At 37.3% G+C, this 20474-nt stretch overlaps 1 protein-coding gene across 3 annotated transcripts in view; it reads right to left on the bottom strand.

The window, feature by feature from the left end:
- Nucleotides 1-14551: 14551 nt before the first annotated feature.
- The window catches only part of ZDHHC22 (zinc finger DHHC-type palmitoyltransferase 22), a 36544-nt gene continuing 30621 nt past the window's right edge, over nucleotides 14552-20474 (bottom strand). For all 3 annotated transcript variants that reach the window (XM_031952453.1, XM_031952454.1, XM_003756233.2), the window contains one exon: nucleotides 14552-17008. In XM_031952453.1, coding sequence (XP_031808313.1) covers nucleotides 16743-17008 — 266 coding nt within the window. In that variant the 3' untranslated portion in view covers nucleotides 14552-16742. The remainder of the gene's footprint in view (nucleotides 17009-20474) is intronic.

The following is a 20474-nucleotide window of genomic DNA, read 5'->3' as shown; positions in this document are numbered from 1 at the left end:
CATTTTTTTCAGTCTGTGACTTTTTATTTTTTCAGATTGTGACCCCATTTAGGGTTTTGTTGGCAAAGAAAATGTGGTTTGTCATTTCCTCCTCCAGCTCATTTTGCAGATGAGGAAACTGAGGCAAATAGAGTTAAGTGACTTGCCTAGAATCACATAATTAATAAGTGTCTGAGGCCAGATTTTATATCAGGAAGACAAATCTTCCTGATTCCAGGCTTTGTATTTTATCCACTGCACCATGTAGCTGCCCATTGAGGATACATATTTACATACATATTGGAGGCAACTAGGTGACTCAGTGGACAGAGTACCTGGTCTGGAGTCAGGAAGACTTGAGTTCAAATTCAGCCTCAGACACTTACTAGCTGTGTTGCCTTAATCCACTAGAGAAAGAAATGGCAAACTAACCCAGTATCTTTGTCAAGAAAACCCCATGCACAGTATTAACATTCAGTGGTCTATGGGGTCATAAAGAGTTGAATATGACTGAATGACTGAAAAACAACAACTTACTATATTAAGGATAGTCAGGGAACATAGTGGAAACAGGTCAGAACTACTGGCCCTAGCTGGAATTGAAAGTAGTCCCCTGGGACCCAAGTAGAATTGTGTGTATTTTGCTGGGATCTCAGAGGAAATGGGGCATCCTAACCAACAAAATCTGGTGGGTTTTTAATATATTTTTTTAATCTAACAAAACCAGGATGGGGGTGTGTGTGCAAGAAACATAGACCAGGTGACTGGTGCTGACACGCTAGTGGGGTGGTGGGGAGATTCCCTGGGAATTAGCAATTAGCTGATATTTAAATTCCCTACCACTGGGAAAGAGTTATTACTAATAATCTTACTGTGACAGAATAGCTCAGGAGTTTTGAGTTTTCCTGGGGTTTCTTCTTTTAATGGGGAAAGGATACTATTGAGGGTCAGTATAAGATTCAATGAAGTAAATATTCCTTTCTTAAAACTCCATTGTTTTACAGGTATAGAGCTTGCCTTGTATATATTTGTTTATCTGTTATCTCCCCAATTATATTATAAGCTCCTTGGGAGCAGGGACTATCTTTTGCCTCTTTTTATATTCCCCTTGCTTAGTACAGTGTCTGATACATGGTAAGTACTTAATAAATGTTTATTAATTATTAATTGAAGCCTTCATGATATTTTGGTGACAAAATGGAGATCTCATTTCCTTTATGGATCATCATTCATCTCCTATCCCCTAAGCATCAGGGTCTCCTAAAGCTCTATTCTGGGTCTTCCTCTCATTTTTCTTGATAATACATTCTCCTCTAGTAATCTCATAGAATCTCAGAGAGACATTAAGAGGCCATCTAGTTCAATGCAAAAATCCTCTCAATGATATCCGCAAGTATTCCCCCAGCCTTCACTTGAAAACCTCAAGTAAAGGAGCACCTACTAATTTCTGAGTCAGCTCATTCAACTCTTCAATTACTCTAGTGATTACACAATCTTTTCTTGGTATATAGAATGTCCTAAAAGACTTAAAAACTGCACAGAGATTTTTGGGACATTTTGGTATCTTTGCAACTTCTACCTGTTACTTCTAATTGGGTCATCTGAGGTAAAACAGAACAAATTTAATCTCTCTTCTGGCAGACCTGAAAATGTCATTTTTGTATCTCTTAAATATTTTCTCCTCCATATTAAACACTTTAGATTGTTAAACCAATCACAATCTGACATGAGCTTGGGACCATTTGCCATCTTGATATTCTTTCTCAAGATGCTCTCTAGTTTACCAATGCCCTTCCTAAAATGTGATACACAGATTGAATATGAAATTATAGATACGGTTCGACTGGGTGACATGGTATACTGCCAGAACTAACAGGGCTTTACAGGAGAATTAGTCAATCCAGTCAATGCTAAAAGCAATACATTCTTTTATTTGAAGTGCTTAAGGAAAGTTCCAAAAGGGAAGGTCATGTAGCTTAACTAGAGAAATCCATAGAAGTAGGAGTCAGAGAAAACCAATAATAGAGCAATCCAATGAACTCTTCACATTGTGCCCAGGACAGATATCTCCAAACTAGCACAGTCCCCTATAAAGGGTCTGGAACCTGACTTCTAAATTAGGAATCTATTAAACCCTTTCTCACATTTGAGCAAGAACAAACTTTTAAAATGGGATTGGAATCAGGCAGGGAAAAAATACAATCAGATATATCACCAGGTCCTAGGGCATGGTAATATTTTTAAATATTTAATATTTTCATTTCCCCCCAATTACATGTAAAAACAAGTTTTGTCTTCATTTTTTTTCAACTTTGAGTTCCAAATTCTCTCCTTTCCATTCTCTCTTCCACTCCTTCCCCTATCATTGAGAAAGTCAAGCAATTTGGCATACTTTATATATGTACAGTCATGCAAAACATATTTCCATGTTAATCATGCTATGAAAGAAAACAGACAAAAAAATCTAAAGAAATATAAAGAATGTAAAGAAAAAGGATGCTTCAATCTGCTTTCAGATTCCATCAGTTCTTTTTTTGGACTATGTATAGCAATTTTCATTATTAGTCCTTTGGAATTATCTTGAATCATTGTATTCCTAAAAATAACTAAATCATTCACAAGTTATTATCATACAGTATTGCTGTTACCATGTACAATTTTCTGTTTTGCTCATTTCACTTTGCCTTTCAGACCTTGCTTCAGACCCCAGATATATAGGTATATAAAATAGGTATGCAATTCAAAACATTTACTGTTTTGAATCTTAATTACTTAATCATAATTTTGTGACCTCCACATTCAGTTATGAGACCCCATATGGAGTCAAGACCCAGTTTAAGAAACTGAATCTTATGCTACAATAGTATTCCATCACACTCATAAAAAAAAACTTGTTCAGACATTCAATAATTAATGAAAATCTCTTCAGAAATTTTCAATTCTTTCCCACCACAGAAACAACTGCTATAAATATTTTTGTACAAATAGGCCCTTTTCCTTTTTGTGTTTCATTCCTTTGGGATACAAAACTAGTCATAATAAGAGCATGATGATCTTAAAGTCATAGCAGGAAAAGACAGTTTTGTTCCTTGGGTTAATCTTAATGAATACTGTCATTTTTACAGTTGAGAAAAGGAGGTAACTAGGTAACTTAGTGGATAGCATTCTGGGCTTGGATTCAGGAAGCCCTAAGATGAAATTCAGCCTTAGAAACTTATTGTGTGACCTTGGGCAACCTTTTTTGTTTTAATCCACTGGAAAAGGAAATAGCAAACACTCCCCTTGAGAAACCCCCATGATTAGCAGCGACATGCCATGGTCCATAGGGTTACAAAGAGTCAGAATCAGCTGAACAACTGAATGGCAATAAACAGGTTCAGCATCTATGTGTTTTCATTATTCAATTAATGGCATGGCTACATCTGAACCCAAGTCTTCTGCCCCTACTTTGCTGACCTGCCAACTTCGCTGCTTCATTTTTTAAAACCACTATTGTTCACTCTTTTCAAAGACCTAGCCAGACAGTGGGCTTTGCTTGTCAGGAGTGACCCAGAGCTGAGTGATTAGATTTAGAAATCTGTTAAGGTTTTCCAGCCCCACAACAATTCTGTCCTATAAGGCCTCAGTCTAATCAATGGACCACTGTTCTGAGATTTGGTTGTGTAAGACTCTCTTCTCAGTGGTGGAGGATGCTGCTTTTACCCAGCATGAGGGACAGGACAGAGAAGACAAAAGATTATACTTATCCAAAAGAACAGAAATACAAACCATTTGGCTTGCTTTACTATTTATTCATGTAATCCTGTCATACAAGATTTATTCCCTGAACCAAATTGCCAAGGTAAAGTTTTGCAAAAAGCTGTTTGCAGAAATGGCCCAGAGCCTCCCCCTACCGACAACAATATGCAACATCAGGTGTTTATCTGCTCAAGGTTAGGACAGTTAGTACAGACATCTCTTAAAATTGACCATTCCACAGACCTCTATGTAAAGTGATTTTCACATGACTAGAGTTTACCCCAAAAGTGGAGAAAAAGAAGCCAAACCAAAGGGCAGGAATGAGAGATTGTGACTGCAATACTATACAATAAAGTTAATCCAGAGTTCTTTTGGAATGAGGATTTCTTTTAGAATTCTTTACAAAAAGTTGAATTTGTGTAATACAAATTTAAGTTAAGTAAGGACTGTTTACATAAATGTGCTTTTATGATTTAGAATAGTATCAGAGAACATTACAACTCAAGGAAAACTTAGAGCATAAGTTTTTGTTGTTGTTGTTTTGTTTTGTTTTTTTGCTGAGGCAGTTAGGGTTAAGTGACTTGCCCAGAGTCACACAGCCAGGAAGTGTTAAGTGTCTGAGGTCAGATTTGAACTCAGGTCCTCCTGACTTCAAGGCTGGTGCTCTATCTACTACACTACCTACCTGCCCCAGAGCATAGATTTTTAGAGATGAACTGGTAATAAAATATTGAATTTTTTAAAGAAAAATTTTAATATCTTGTTTTATATTATTCATTTCCCAATATAGCTTCCCCCCCTCCATTAACCAAAGAGTCATCCCTTGTAACAAAAATTAAGAAAAATAATCAATTCAGGAAAATTAACCCAAAATTTTGGCAATATACACCACCTATTTTGTTTCCAGTTTTTTGTTAGTTAAAAAAATGCAAATTTGTGTGTATAAAAGGGACTTTTCTTTATTATTTGTGAAGCTCCTCCAGAATAGTTGTTTTTGTTCTTCTTTATATCTTCAAAACATACCAGAATGCCTGGCACATAGTAGGAAGTTACTGTTTTTTTGATTAATTCATACTTTCTCAGTGTATATGCCTACCAATGAGTCTTTTGGTCAAAAACTGGTCATTTTAGCCATTTTCTTAATGGCTATTTTCCAGAATGGTTAGCCCAATTAATAGTTCTACCAACAATGTATTAATATCTTTCTACAACCTCTTTAACATTGACTACTGTCATCTTTGGCAATTTTCTGGGTGTGAATGAGGTGAAACCTTAATGTTTTATCTTATTATCAGTGATTTGGAGTCATGATGTGGTTTTTTAATGTTTGTTGTTGTTCATCCTTTGTTTTCAAAGAGAAGCAATGACATCATAGAGTGATCTCTTGACTTGTGTGTGAATTGGATTTAAGCAAGGCAGGGTTGCACAAAGTCATCAATCTCACTCTCTCTTCCAGAGTCATCAGAGTCCTATAGCAACACAAGTCAGAATGACCAGCTATTCTTTTGGGAAAGTCCAGATACAAGTTACAGAGATTATTAATCCATAGGCTTGATTCAGAAATTCATCCTTATTCAACTGTCCATCCCCCAAGTGAGTCACTAAATTTGTACTCATTCAGGATCATAAATAAGATTATCAGGAAGATAGTATAGTATCAGAATGCTTAGAAGCCCAAAATATCTTTTATTTTGTTTTCATTGGATTTTACCATCCTGCCCTGTAATTTAAATTTCCTACTGAAAGCTTATCTAATTAAGCACTTTATCAAGCAGCCCCTTTCTGGTATTTTCTTCTGTATGCTAATTATTTTGCCTGTATAAGGGAAGCACCATTGTGATCTTGCCTTACTTACCTTGGCTAACTCAGGTAAATGCACACACTGGTTTTCCCTTTGTGTCAATGAATTAATTTTCATTCCAATCCCTCCCTCCTTTCCACATGCAACATTTTTTAGCTATGCTTATTATCAGAATCCTATCGGTTTCATATCTCTGATGTTGGGGAAAATTGTATTGAACCCAAGTCCAAATTCTGGTTCTGCCATTCACCACTATTTATGTGACTTCACTGAACCTCCCAGGGCTTCAGTTTTCTCAATATTCAAATGAGGAAGTTGAACAGGTGATCTGTCATCACAGTTGTAACTAGAAATTCTTTCAGCCGCCAAAAAATGTTTTGGGGATGGGGAATGGCAGTAGAGGTAGTGTCTCTGATGGTGCAGAGAAGACAGTTTGGCTGTGAATGCAGTTGTGCCAGGAGAGGATGTAGTCTGTTTCCCAGACAGTCTGTCTCACAGTCTCTCCCCTCTCCTCTCCCTTACACCACCATCCAAGGAGTTAGTGTGGAAGGAGTACCATAGTGGTAGGAGCCTGGGGGTAGGTCCCGGGGAGGAAAATTATCTAATTTTGTGGATAAAGCTGCCAAAAATTTGCAAACTATAATACACAGGGATCTGCTAGCTCAGAATTGTAGAAAGGAGGAAGATTGCTACTGAGGTGGAAGTGCATCTCATGGATATTGGAAATATCTGGGGGAAAGCCTCAGTCATTCTGTCCTAGGTGTAGTTCTGCCTGCTGCAAGGATCCCTTCTTTCTCAAAATCTAAATTTCTCTCAGTTTTTCAATGGGGAAAATAACCAAATTACAGATCCCTTGGTTGTCCCCCATACCTGAAATGCTCTTATCCATCTCTGCCCCCAGGCTTCCCTGGCTTTCTTCAAGCTAAACTCTGACTTTCCATAGGAAGGCCTTTCTGATTGCCTTAATGCCACTGTCTTTCTTCCCTCTATTCATGATCTCCAACTTATTTTATACAGAGCTTATTTTTATATGTTTGTTTATGTCTTGTTTCCTCCATTAGAGAGTTAGACACTGTCTTCTGTGTTTCTTTGTATCCTCAGTGCTTAGCAGTGGATGGCACATGGCAGGTACTTGCTAAATGTTTATTCCCTGACTGAAGATGATCTACTAAAAAGTAGAATCAGTGGGTAATTAAAGGAAATAGGTTAATTTGAGAGATGTTTGAAAGGAAGATTTGACACAGGCTGAATAAGTCTTCACTGAGAAGCTCAGAGACTTGTCCAGATCACACAGCTTGTTAATTATTAATTCAATCTATTATTCTTTCTGCTGTATGATTACTGTTTGATTCTATGGCTATTTAAATCAAAATTTGTATTTTGCTGACCTTGTTCCATGTTTATTTTCCATCTAGTCATTCATTCAACATTTATTGAGCACTTGTTTTGCACAATGTCCACACTATCATCTCAGTTCCCTACTACTCTACTGTGAAAGGCCTAATTGTTTCCCTCCTGGGCCTATATCCCCACAATTTATTTCTCATGGCTTATAAAATAAACCCAAAAGTTATAACTAGAATGGTCTCTAGTTATAACTAGAACAATCTAGCTTACCTCCCATATTCTACAGATAAGGAAACTGAGATTGAGGGAAGTAAAATGATTTGAATAGGATACACACAGCTAATTCCCCTCCTGAATCACTGCCTTGTTATGGAGGAAGGACTTTCATAGCTAAATGAAAGAAAACCCCATGGACAGTATTATTAAAATGCATGACATCAGAAGATGAGCCCCTCAGGTCCAGGGCCCGGTATGCTATGGTCATGAAATGTCTGACACATGAATAGCAACAACAACAACACACAGCTAATTAGTGGCAAAGTTAGAACTTTACTACAGTTTCATGACTCCCAAACCAGTGCTTTTTTTAATGATATATCATCTATCCACTCACCCATTCATTTACTTAAAAACATTTAAGTATCTACTATGTCCAATGAATTATGTACAAGAAGCTTTGATCTCCTAAGATCAAAGAATTTCAAGCCATAAGGAACATTTGGGCTAAGATTGCAGTTTTATCCTTTCTTCCATCTATCTGAATTGAATTCTCTTCACATTCCCCTCCTTTAAACATCATTTGCACAATAGACCTTAGTCCTGCCTTTGGATTGGTAGCCCCCTATCTTGAAATTAGGCTGATATCTTTTTTTTGCCAGCCCTGATGTAAGGATGGTCAGACCCTAGCAGAAATGGTTGTTGACAGGCATGGTAACCCCAATTCTTTTCAGTGCTCTCATGCTGTTTCCCAGATGTCACTGCTATAGTTTTGCCCATCAATGCCTGCTCTTCCTAACCAATGCCCTATACTCATGATGTCACTTGTCATTTTCACCAACTCAATCCAACCTTTCTTTGCTTTATGTCATTTCTGACCAGCTCTCAGTCATCTATAATTTAGACAGTGCTATTATAAACCAATTCTGGAGAGTATGAATAGCTAATAACTACCTCAAGGAATTTATTTCTCCCCATAATATCTGCATCATAACAAGAGACTTTTGAAGACTGAATGCTTTAATCTAAAGGAATGAATTGTTAATCATTATAATTTTAAGCATTTCTGCAGTCTGGATAGGCAGAAACGGTTTTGAATAGAATTCTTTGGGGAAACTCCTTAAATCCCTGTATAGACTTCCAAGATTCATCTTATCTACAGTAACTAGCCTTCAGTTTTATCCTGTGGGCAGTCAAATTACCAACCCCATCATTCATTCATTCATCAGACATTTATTATATACAGAATATACATGCTAAGATGAAAAATTTAAATAAAACATAGTTCTTGTCTTTAGGAAGCTTGCAATCTATTACAGATATATGACACAAACCCAGATAACTATACTATTCTTTATTAAGTATATTGGAGAATTATACAGTGCTTTTTAAGGAACAAGGGGAGTAGTTATTATTGCAGGAGAAGGAAGGAGATGGAGAATCAAGAAAGGTTTTGTGAATGAGGTAGCATTTGTATTGGGCTTGAAAAGATAGGAATCCGGTACTTAGAAATGATGGGCTAATATTTTTGGTTGTAAATCAAAGGTAAAGAGAGCAGAAAACATGAGATATATGTGCCAGGGAGCAAGACACAGCCCAGTTTTCTGGAGCATCAAGTATGTGGAAAGGAATTAACATTAGATAAGGTTAGAACAATAGGATGGAACTAATCTCACTTCATCCTGTGTTTTAGGTCATTGCTCTGGGTTCTGTCATTTCTTTTGACTTTGAGTTATGCCTGCCCTTCATGTACACTGTCACCTGAAAGATATTTTTAGACTTGATCATGACCCTCCTCAGTCTTCCCTTTTCCCAGACGATACAAATTTTGCTTCCTCAGATGTCTTCTCTGCTGAGCACTGGGTCATTTTTATTCTCTTCTGGTGCAGCTCCTGTCGGGTGACTTAGATATAGTACACAGCCTTTCACTTCAGACAGTACCAGGACAATGTGGTGAGTTCTGACCACCTCCTGGATCATTCACGTCACTACTGCAGAGGGATGTATCCCAGAATAGCACAGGCCATTTTTTGTTGTCATGTATCATTCCACAAGCTCAAATAGAATGTTATTCCCTCCAAGAGTTTTTTCAGACTTCAAAAAATGTTTTCAGTCTCGAAAAGAAATTGCTAAATCAAGTTCAATTATCAATATGTCTAGACAAGTTGGTCTTTTCTAAAGCTAGCATGACCTGTTAATCATTCTTGTCATTGACCCACTGTTTGACCTTGGACAAACTTCATTATTCATCTGTTCAGTAGATATTAATTGACTGCCTACCATGTACCCTATAAAAGATTTGAAAAAACTGTATGGAAAGACTTGAAGAAATTTACATGAACCAATACTAAGTGAAGTGAATAGAACCATAAGAACATTATACACAGCAACAACAAGATTATACAATGATCAATTCTGATGGACATGGCTCTTTTCAAGCCAGTTTCGGTGTCTTGTGAAATGAAGAGAGCCGTCTACTCTCAGAGAGAGGACTGTGGGAACTGAGTATGGGTCCAACATAATACTTTTACTTTTTTTTATTTTTGTTTGCTTGCATTTTGTTTTCTTATTTTTTTTTCTTTTTGATCTAATTTTTCTTGTGCAGCATGATAAATGTATAGAAGAATTGCCATCTAGGGGAGGAGGTGGGAAAAAGGGAGGGAGAAAAAAATTGGGGACTAAATGTTTTGCAAAAATGAATGTTGAAAACTATACATGTTTTGAAAATAAAAAGGTTTAAATAAACGAAAGAAAAAACTGTAGGGCCCTGCCTCAGTCCCTGTAAGTCCTTGAAGAGTAGTAACATAATGAAATAAATATTTGAATAGTAAGAATTATAATTAATATTTTAAAGTACTTAAACATTTGAAAAGTACTTTATACATTATCTCTTATTATCCTTACAACTACTTTGTGAGTTAGAACCTCATTTACAAAGGAAACTGAGGCCGAAAGAGGTAAAATTATTTGTTCAGGGTCACACAGCTAGCATTCTATCCACTATACAAGTAGAGTTCAATTCAAATAAAAATGGGAGCCCACCACTCTGTGTATAAGGATCTTCTCATGCTCCATGTTGACTTAGTTTTAAACTGTGATATTATCTATTTCATTGTATTTCTAGCCAGTTAAACATTTCCAAATAGCATTTCAATCTGGTTCAGGCTGCATGATACCTCCGAACTATGCCACCCAGCTGTCTGGTAAATTAATTAGGGGAAGAATTGCAGACAGTTTAGAAGCAGAAAAGATATCAGACTATTACAGTCGATCTGACAAAAGGAAATATCAGGCTGGACCACTGTGGTGATCATGTGAAGAGATAAGACACATGGCATATTCAGAAGGAATATTTGACAGAAATTGGTGATTGCTTAGTTACAATATATTGAGAGGAGAAAAGAATCAAAAAAGCTTTCAAAACCTCATAGAAAATTATGGTTTTGCTGATATACAAAAGGAAGTTGGGGAAGCATTTGGTTTGGGGGAAAGTGCAATGCATTCATTTTAGGATTTGTTGAGTATGAGATAGCACCAGAATATCCAACTGGAAAGATAAAAGGCTGGATTTGAATGAGAGGTCAAAGATAATGAGGATTACCAAAAGGTACTTAAGATTGGATGGCATGGAATTTTTTGTAAACCTTTGAGAAGGAAACTTTAATAGTGTAGTGGAGACTACAGATTTCAGTAGTTTAAGGTAATAAGTAAAGATCACTTCTTTGAGAAATTTGACAGTAAAAGGAAGGAAAAGTAGCTATGATTATGATGATTAAAATCAGCCAAAGAGGGCAAGTAGCTATTTTCCTCCAAAAAATAAGGGAGACATACATATCAGAAAGAAAGCAATTAACAGAGTGAAAAAAAATTGAATAGGGGATGTTAGAGAATTGTGGGACAGTATTATGGAACAAATCTGGATGACAGAGTGATTGGGAAATACCACTTTCCATCTATGTAAATAAAGAAGAATATGGAAGGATTTTAGCTTTGTACATCACACATTTGGTTTGAGATGGCCCATATGGAAGGCAGATTGACGTCTTGCTTCAGATACTGATTTGTGTGACCCAGGACAAATCACTTAACTTCTCAGTGCTCCTAGGTATTTCTAAAAATATACAAGTTGCAGAGAGTGTGCAGAGCATCAATGTTACTTTTCCAGCTTTTAAAAAAAATTTTCCTAAATACAATAAAAAAATTTTAACAATTTTTTCCCTAATTTTCCTAATTCTCTTCCATAACAATTTGAGAAGACAAGAAATTTGATATAAATTGTACATGGTCAGTCAGTCACTCAAAACATTTCCACATTAGCCATGTTGCAAAAGAAAACACAAATTTAATTGTCAAAAAATTAAGAATAATTAATATTAATAATTAATAAATTTAAGAAAAAGTTTTTTAAAATGCTTTGGTCTGCATTTAGATTTCATGAGTTCTTTGTCTAGAAGTGGACAACATTTTTCATACATCCTACCACATTATATTGTGGTACTGATCATTGTGTTGTTGAGAATAGCTAAGTCATTTATGCTTGATCATCATACAATATTGCTATTACTGTGTATAATCTTCTGGTTCTGTTCACTTCACTTTGTATCAGTTCATAAAAGTCTTCCCAGATTTTTCTGAAACCTGTCATTTCTGATAGCACAATAATATTCCAGCACAATCATATACCATAATTTGTTCAGCCATTCTTCAATGGAAGAGCATTCCAACAATTTCCAATTCTTTACCACCACTAAAAAAGCAGCAATAAATATTTTTGTACAATATATTCTTTTTTCTTGATCGCTTTGTGGTACAGACCTTATAGTACTTTTCCAGTTTTCTTAACCCATACATCTCTTCCCCAAATAGTCTGTGATCCAGTGACACTAACCTCCTTGCTATTCTCAAACAAAAAACTCAAGTCTCCCAACTCTAGGCATTTTCACTGTCTTTTCCCCATTTCTGGAATGCTCTCCTACCTCACCTCTATGTCCTGGCTCCCCTGGCTTCTTCAAAAACCATTTAAAATATATCTTCTACAGAAAGACTTTCTCAATTTATCTCAACTCTAGAGTCTTCCTTCTGTTGATTATCTCCAATTTATCCTACATATGCGTTTTTGCACATCATTGTTTGCATCTTGTCTTCCCCATTTAGGATAAACCATTAGGGTGGAAAGGAAATGTGACCTTGGAGTCCACAGAAACCATTCTGGACTTTATAGGATCATAAAGTTCTTCATGAAAAGCCTGAAGATCTTTCATTCTAGGGGATCTGAAGACCAATGTCCTGGCAAATTAATGTTAGCAACATGGTGAATTCTATAACTGCTTTCCAATATGTGTTTACCATTTACTAACAGTACTAGCACTATTTAGATAGTTCCCTGAAGTCATCCATGAATGACAAGACTTCTAAAACATGATCTGCATGCATCTTGTGATTGCTGCTTTTGTGTTGAATTGTGAGAATGGAAAGCAGGGGATTTCAGACAATTCACTGACTCGTGAATCTGACACCAAAGAAGGGAAGAAAATAATGTGAACTTGCGAGCCAAAATATTCCCAAATAATTTATGACATGTATTACCTCAAAAGGAAAGGGAACTATGAACAAATCATGAGTTGTCTTTGCCTTCTTGCTTGTTTTATAACTAAAATATAGCCATCTCTCATCAGAGCCCCACTGATATGGCCATATGGGTAACAGACCATTTGAGCTCATCAAAGGCCCCATTGGCTCTTCTCTATGGCTTACTGCTGTTTAGGAAATTTAATATGACAAAAAGAACTTGGGGTTAGAAGACAAGTCTGTCAGGTAGGGTGGCACAGCAGACAGAATGCTGACTGAGCATGGAGTTAAGTGAGTTCAAATCTGATCTCAGTCACTTATTGGCTGTATCAACCTAGACAAGTTAGCATAACCTCCCTGGGTCTCAATATCTTCTGAGATCACCAGAATAAGGAGTCTCTGAGTTCCCTTCTAACTCCAAATCTTGTAAGTTCTGACTTTCATGCTCACTCTTATTCTTGTTATTCAGTCATTCATTGTATCTGACACTACATGACCCCGTGGACAATACTATCCATAGGATTATTTTTCTTTCTTCTTTCCTTCCTTTCTTTTTAGGCATTTGGGGTTAAGTGACTTGGCTACGAAGTGTTAAATTTCTGAGGCTGGATTTGAACTCAGGTCCTCCTGACTCCAAGTTGGTGCTCTATCCACTGCACCCTCTAGCTGTTTCTTCCCTCCCATCATAGGGTTTTCTTGGCAAAGAAACTGGAATGGTTTGCCATTTCCTTCTTTAGTGGGTTTAGGCAAACAACTTAAATGATTTGCCCAAGATTACACATCTAGCAAGTCTTTGTGGCCAGATTTGACTTCAGGTCTTCTTGACTCCAGGCCTAGTACTCTATCCACTGATATCTATCTAGATGTTCTTGATTCTCATTAATTGTGGGATATTAAGCACGTTATTGTATCTCTTAGTATATCAGTTTTCCCATCATGGGAGTGGGGAAGGGGTGATACTAATGCTTGCACTATTTACCTGCTAGGGTTATAGTAAGAATCAAATGTGATGTATGTGAAAGGCTTTTGTGTAAAGCTATCATATAAATCTATAATAGTATTATTGCTTCTTTAAGGCCTTTGGCCTCACCGTTAAGCTCTCTGGGAATATCTAGTTTATTATAATCATCCTAATTTGACTTCCTGTCAATAGATTTCTCTTTATGCCTCAGTGGGAAGAGACTGTGTCATAGCAGCCCCAGAACTCATTTCCCATGGGAAATAGCAAGGCATTATAGGCAGGAGTCAGAAGATAGGACCCAGGTGCAACCAGCAGAGACAAAGAGAAGTGCAATCCCAGGAGAAAGGAAAGTGGCTGAAGCAGTGATGAGATGAATGGAACTGTTCTATGTAAAGAAATGACTTTCCTTCTATAGGAGGAAGATAAAATATGTTGGTTTGCTAATACTAAAAAATAAACCACTTAAAACCTTTTTTGTCCCTGGATTTTGGAATGAAGCCAAAACCCTAGGGTAAGATTTCAAAAAAAAAAAAATAGTGCATTTCCTTAGATGAAAAGATTGCGGCATTGAAAATTGAAGTGGATAGTATATGATGTGTGTGTGTGTGTGTGTGTGTGTGTGTGTGTGTGGAGGAATGGGAGTGGAGGGAAGAAATGGGAGAGCTCAGGAGTCCCAGAGCAGGAAAAAGAAAAAGAGGAAGTGGTAGAAAACGATGGAGTGATAGAGAAGTAGGAGTAAGAACAAGAAGAGAAAGAGCAAGAGAAAGTGTAGATGTTGAAGGCGGCAGATTATGAGGTGGCAAATAAGGGAGAGGGAAGGAATTAAGCCTCTTTGATGTGTCCATAAATTACCAATGAACAGTTATAGCACACTCATGTGAGGGTTAAACACAGAACAATAAATCAGCTGACAACCAAAGAGTCCAGATGGTAACTTAAAATAAATTTTTAAAAACCAAACATTTATTGTCACTCATTGTTGAAAATACAGTACCATGTATATAAGTGTCACTTGATTCCTCCACACCTCTTATTGATGGGAATCAGACTTTTGTCTCCGTAAATTTCACCTGACCCACTTCCTTTCTTAGATTATTCTACACTGACACTCCCAATATGCCTTCAGACTCCACAAAAACATATCACCAGCTTCATAGCTTGGAAGGAGCTGGCCAGGGTTCTGTAGAATCAGGAGAGGGTCAAGATTTCAAATTTTTATTCCCCATCTCTAATCTAATACACACAATTGAGGTCAGATATCCTTAGATTCATAGAATACTTGGTTGCCAGAAACAAAGACTTCCTACTCAATGATTCTCCCTTATTTAGCTTGTTAACAAAAATCTCCATGTTAGTTCTAACCTACTATTTATTCTACCCTTTAAGGTTTACTACAGGTTCTGATAGAACTAAATGGTCAAATGACCTAATCTTTGACACTAATTCATCCAGCTTCTCTTGAATACTTCTAAAGATAGAAAAACTAATACACCACAAGGCACCCCATTCCATTGTGGGGGAAAGCATCAGAATTCAAACAATCTTTGTTACAGTAAATTGAAATGAGTTATAGAATAATGTGCACTGGATTTGGAGTCAGAAAATCTTGTTTTGATTTCTGGCTCTGTCATGTCCTTGTATTACTTTAAGCAAGCTCTGCCACTTCTTTGGACTTGTTTCCTCCTCTATGACATGATGTGGTTGAACTATACAAACTTTAAGAATCCTTCCAGCTCTGGAATCCTATTTGCATATGATCCTTTATATATGTGCTATAAGGTTTCTTTGATGAGTTTCCCTCTCTAACAATAAGCTCTCATTCATAAAACATTCTTTTTGTTTTTACCTCAGTCTCTTTCACTGTTGACCCCAACATACTGCAGTCCATGTTACTGGCCCAACATACACAGTCATTAAATATCCTGACACACCTTTCTAACTCCATTGCTCCTTTTTATCTTTATGACTACTGTCCTTGTCTTCCTGGATGCCAACCAAGCAAGAAGAGTTGGAAAGAAGCCAGGTGGATGAGAAGTAATTGGCTTTAAAATCAAATTGATCACTAGGCTCTGAATTGTGGTGAATAGCAGAGACAGGGTGGGGTAGGGTAGGCAGGAAAGCTGGCTGATCAGAAAGTAAAAATATAAAACCATCTGCTGTCACCTTGATGCGTTATAAAAAGGAGTAACTGAATCACTCTTACATTTTATTCTAAGGGAGAGAGGGCATGGAGTGAATGGACTAAGAATCAGGAGATCTGGGTTATAGTACCAATTTGCCACTGACTAATGGTATGGGAAATCTCTGGAACTATTTTCTACAAAAAGAAATTGGATTACATGGTCTCTATGATTCTTTCCAGAATTAACATTGAAGAAGCAATTTGGAGCTTCAGTTTCCCTATTTGTGAAATTGGGATAATAACATCTGTAGTACCTACCTAATAGTGTTGCTGTAAGTTTCGAATGAGATGCAAAGTTCTTTATAAACTTTAAATCACTATATTAATGTTTTGGTTTTGTATTAATGTTTCTAAAATTTGCCTAGTCTTTCTTGTTGCTGACAGAATAGGGGCTAGCAATTGCTTGGCCTCATATATTTTATTTTTAAACATTTCTCATTGCATCCAAGGTCATTCTAAGACTTGCACCAGTCTCAGTAATCCATCATTCTCCAACCTTGCCCTCATCAAGGTACTGGAGGAAGACTACACAGAGAGGAGTATACCTTGTTAATGACATCATATATAATTTTTATGAGTGAAATACAGAGGGACTGGGAAATTGGGGGTGAGGAGAGAAGAGAGGACCTAAAAAGAAGTTCCAAGAGCAGTGGGAATCAGTCCTAAGGAAATTCATGGATATCTTGTCAATTTGTTTTTCTACTGATATAAGTATCAGAATTCTGGGCTATTGAATTTCCTCTCTACTGAGTGACAGCTGGTCCTCTATTTAATACTACCTATTTACTTGATTGTAGGTTGGGATGCTGAGAATTGACTTGACCTTTCCCTACTGCTGAGTATTCTAGTGTATCACGAGTAGAAGTGAGAAAATATGCCTGTGTTCAGGCAGGGATAGAGATAAAGAAAAGGGAGGATTGAGAGAGAGCAAGCCAAGTAGGGCAGAATGATTATTTGCCCTTGTGTCGAGGGTATTCGCTCCCCACATTGAGCATGGGGATCAGAAGGCCCAGGAGCCATCTCTTTCCGAAGACCTCCTGCAGATTCTTCCTCCAGGGACGGGCACGAACCACCATTCCCTTCCGCACCTGGTGTCGGGTCTGTCCCCTAAGCACCAACAGAAGTTGATGGCAGCAGAAGCCAGCACAGGCCAGTCCAATCCCAAACCAGAGGTATAGCATGAGGATGACGAACATTTCAGAACCAAGGACAGCTCCTGGTGGGGGATGGGGAGCAGGGAGAAGGAGCAGGGGAAAAGGAAAGAGAAGAGAACATTTTATACACCCAGACCACGTACAGAAACATTACCCATTCATGCATTTCCGCCAGGAGATTAATGAGACCGAAGCTACATTTTGAAGCAATTGCAGACAGAGCTGCAGCAAGGGGAGAAAAGAAATGAACTAACTGCTCTAACTTTTTTTTTTTCTATGCTGCTGTTTATCAGGGTCACAGGAAGGGAGGGCCAGGAGGATGAATGGGAGAGAGAATAGAAACGGTGGTTTATAAAGGTAAGAGATCCATTATGCTTTTCATTCAGGGAACATGAAAAAGAACACTTGGTATTTCTATGGAGTTGTATCATTACTTCCCTCCTTTCTATTTCCCAGCTGGGAGCAGAGGAAGATTTCTATATCAGGGCAGAGGAACAAGATTGTGGCATTAAAGGACAAAACAGGAAGTCTGTTGCTAGATGGTTGTCAGTTTATAAGGTGGATGAGTTAACTGGAATAGAATGATGATTCTAGGTTGATCTAGTGGAAAGAGACATAGTTTCAGCCCCAGAAGATCTAGTTTCATATTCTACCTCTGCTATTTAAGGGACCTTAAACAAATAATTTCATCACTATATCTCTCAGTTTCCTCATTTTGTCAAACTAGAGGGCTTGGTCAAGGGCATCTTTAAGGGTCCTTTCTGTTCTAACCTGTGACAGAATGACCAAGAATAAGTCACAGGACTGATTCTAGGAATACTCACTTCAGAAGTGATTAAAAGTCATTTAAAAAATGCAGGGGAAACAGAGCACTCATCTTAAAATTCCTCAAGCTGAATGGTTCCCAGAGCTATCTAATAGTACTCTCTTTAAGTAAGACCATATTTAAACTGACCCAGATAGATCATTGTCTATCCCATCCTTCTGCTCTTCTGTGAAGGAATAATCTAAATTTTTCTTAGTGTCTCTTCAGCCTCCCACAATGAGGAAGTTCTTCCTAACCTCTAACCTTAATATATTTTGCAGTATCTCAATTAGCTCATGAAATGAGAAGAACATGAACTTTTAGGGACGGGCAAAAATCCACATTTAACTCAAACTAAATAAGTTTGGACAAGCCAACCTAAAGTGAAACTGACTCATCTGAGCAGGTTTTATCAACTTAGTTGTTTTTCACCTCAAGAGGGACATCAAAGTAATTTTCAAACAACTCTGGTTGAGAGGAAAATGTTCAGTCAGTTTTTAGCTCTAGTTCTACTTTCAGTTCTCCCTGACAGTGGTCACACATTTATTTTATAGATGTGAAAAGTATGTCTAAGGGAGATGAAGTACGGTGGCTTAAGTTAAATTCCAAAGCCTCAAACACAATTGCCCTATTTTGCCCTGCTTTTCTGGGATCCGATAGGCTATTTAGGTATGCCTGTGTCCTCTGAATTATGCTTTAAAGTACAATTCAAATGTCATCTCCTTCATGAAGGCAAAGTAATGCAATAGTTTGGGATCAGAAGATCTTTGTCCAAATCTAGGCTCTATTCATTGTTTGGGTGACCCTGAATAAGTCACTTAATCTCCCTAGGCCTTCATTTTTTCCTCTGTAACATAATGCAGCTGGAATAGATGATTTCAAAAGTCCCTCTATTCCTACTAAGAAAATCTATATTCTTAATTTTTCCTTATCTCTCCACTAATAATGACCTTTCCCCTTTTGGATTTTATATAGCATTGTATTTGTAGCTTTCATTTATTATCTTGCATTATAGGTTGGCATAACACATTCAAAAAACCTATAATTAAAAATATAGATTTTCTTAGTAGGAATCTATCAGTACCTTAAAACAGTTCTGTCTACTGTAGATATTTAATAGATGTTTCTCAAATTAAGTTGCTCTAACTTAGTCATTGTCACACCCAAATAGTCATTGTCACAGCCATAAGAATTTCTGTTTATGAGATAATACTATCTTCTGAAATGATTTCAAGGTGACAGCCATCATTATAATCCCTTAGTTTTGAATTCTAAATCCCATATGTCCCCTTTACTTTACCTTGCTAGTTGACATATTCCCTGGCCCCATGGATTTCAGTTCACTCACTACTTTAAGTCTTGCCTAGATCTTGCCTTTTTAAATCTAAGTGAAGCCTATTAAGAAGTGTTATCTGGCTAGGCAGGGAAGAAGCAGGAATGAGTTAGGAATTTCTCATTAGCATTTTTATCTCACCCAGATTTCCAGAGGGGTTGGAGATTATCCTTTTTTTGTAAAGTCAGAGATAAATAAATCCAACTGCCCAAGAGGCTGAGACTTCAATACAGCTGACATTTCAAAGAATCACCTTCTGCTAGCATGAGATGGGAAGGGGAGAAAGAGCCAGAATAATTTTGGTTTTTTAAGTCATCCTTCTGACCCATTTCTTCTCCTGTCAGTTCTGATTATTATTGGTTGTCCACAGGCCAAGAAGGAAACAAGTTCCTTAAGGATCCCCCATAGCATTGCTTCGGTCAGGACTAAAGGAGGGTGGACTGGAAAGAATTGCCATTATGGGGCAGGGAAGATGGGGCAAGGGAAATGTCTCACCAATTAGAGTAGACCCACATACAAAATCTAACTTTGTCTTTTCTTGATCTTCAGTGAGATCCAGGGACAAGCCATGACAAGACAGAGCTATTTACCACCGAATTTTATCTAAAGATAACAGCCTAATGATAATTCAAGCATGGAATAGAGAGGATATTATTGTCTCTTCCCCTAGGATGCAATGTCTACAAGCTGGAGCCTGTTTTCTTTCTAGGTGTTTAAGCTGTCTAGACCCATTGCCTCTGCTTCTTCTAAAGTTTAATTACAATACTGGATATTTCATCGAATCATAAAATCTTAAGAGTTAGACATTTGCAGAATTCTCCTCTAATAATCCCTGTCAGAGGATATTTATCCAGACCTGACTTGCATCTTTCCAGGGACAGGAAGCTCATTACCTTTGAAATAGCCTGTTCCATTTGACTGGAATTAAACTGGAACTGGAATTAAAGCAGGACTGCTTTAATTGTTAGAAAGTTCTCTGGCACCTTTCTTTTGAAGAGCTTGAAGCACTCTATCTTATTTATCATTGCATGCCAGGAAAAGATTAAGTTATTTTACCTCCATTCTAAAGATGAGAAATCTGACATTTCAAGTGATAAAGCAAACTTGTTCTCAGTCACACAACAAATTAGTGGAAGGATCTTAAGCTCCTCTGGATCACAGACTTGGAGCTAGAAGGAACATTAGAATTTGTCTAGTTCTGCTTCTTAATTTTGTAGATGAGGAAATCAAAGACCATAAGGGTCACTTAAATTGGCCAAGAGCATGCAGATTGAGGGTGGCAGAGTCAGGATTCAAAGCTAGGTCCTCTGATTACAAATCTAATGTTCTCTTTACTCTGCCAAGCAGTGGAAATGTTGACTGAGAATTTGACTTTATATGTAACAAGGTG

Source organism: Sarcophilus harrisii, chromosome 2 (genome assembly GCF_902635505.1).
Source record: "Sarcophilus harrisii chromosome 2, mSarHar1.11, whole genome shotgun sequence".
Classification (NCBI taxonomy): domain Eukaryota; kingdom Metazoa; phylum Chordata; class Mammalia; order Dasyuromorphia; family Dasyuridae; genus Sarcophilus; species Sarcophilus harrisii.
The sequence above is the reverse complement of the archived record's forward strand: the minus strand, read 5'-3'. Positions and strand labels throughout refer to the sequence as shown.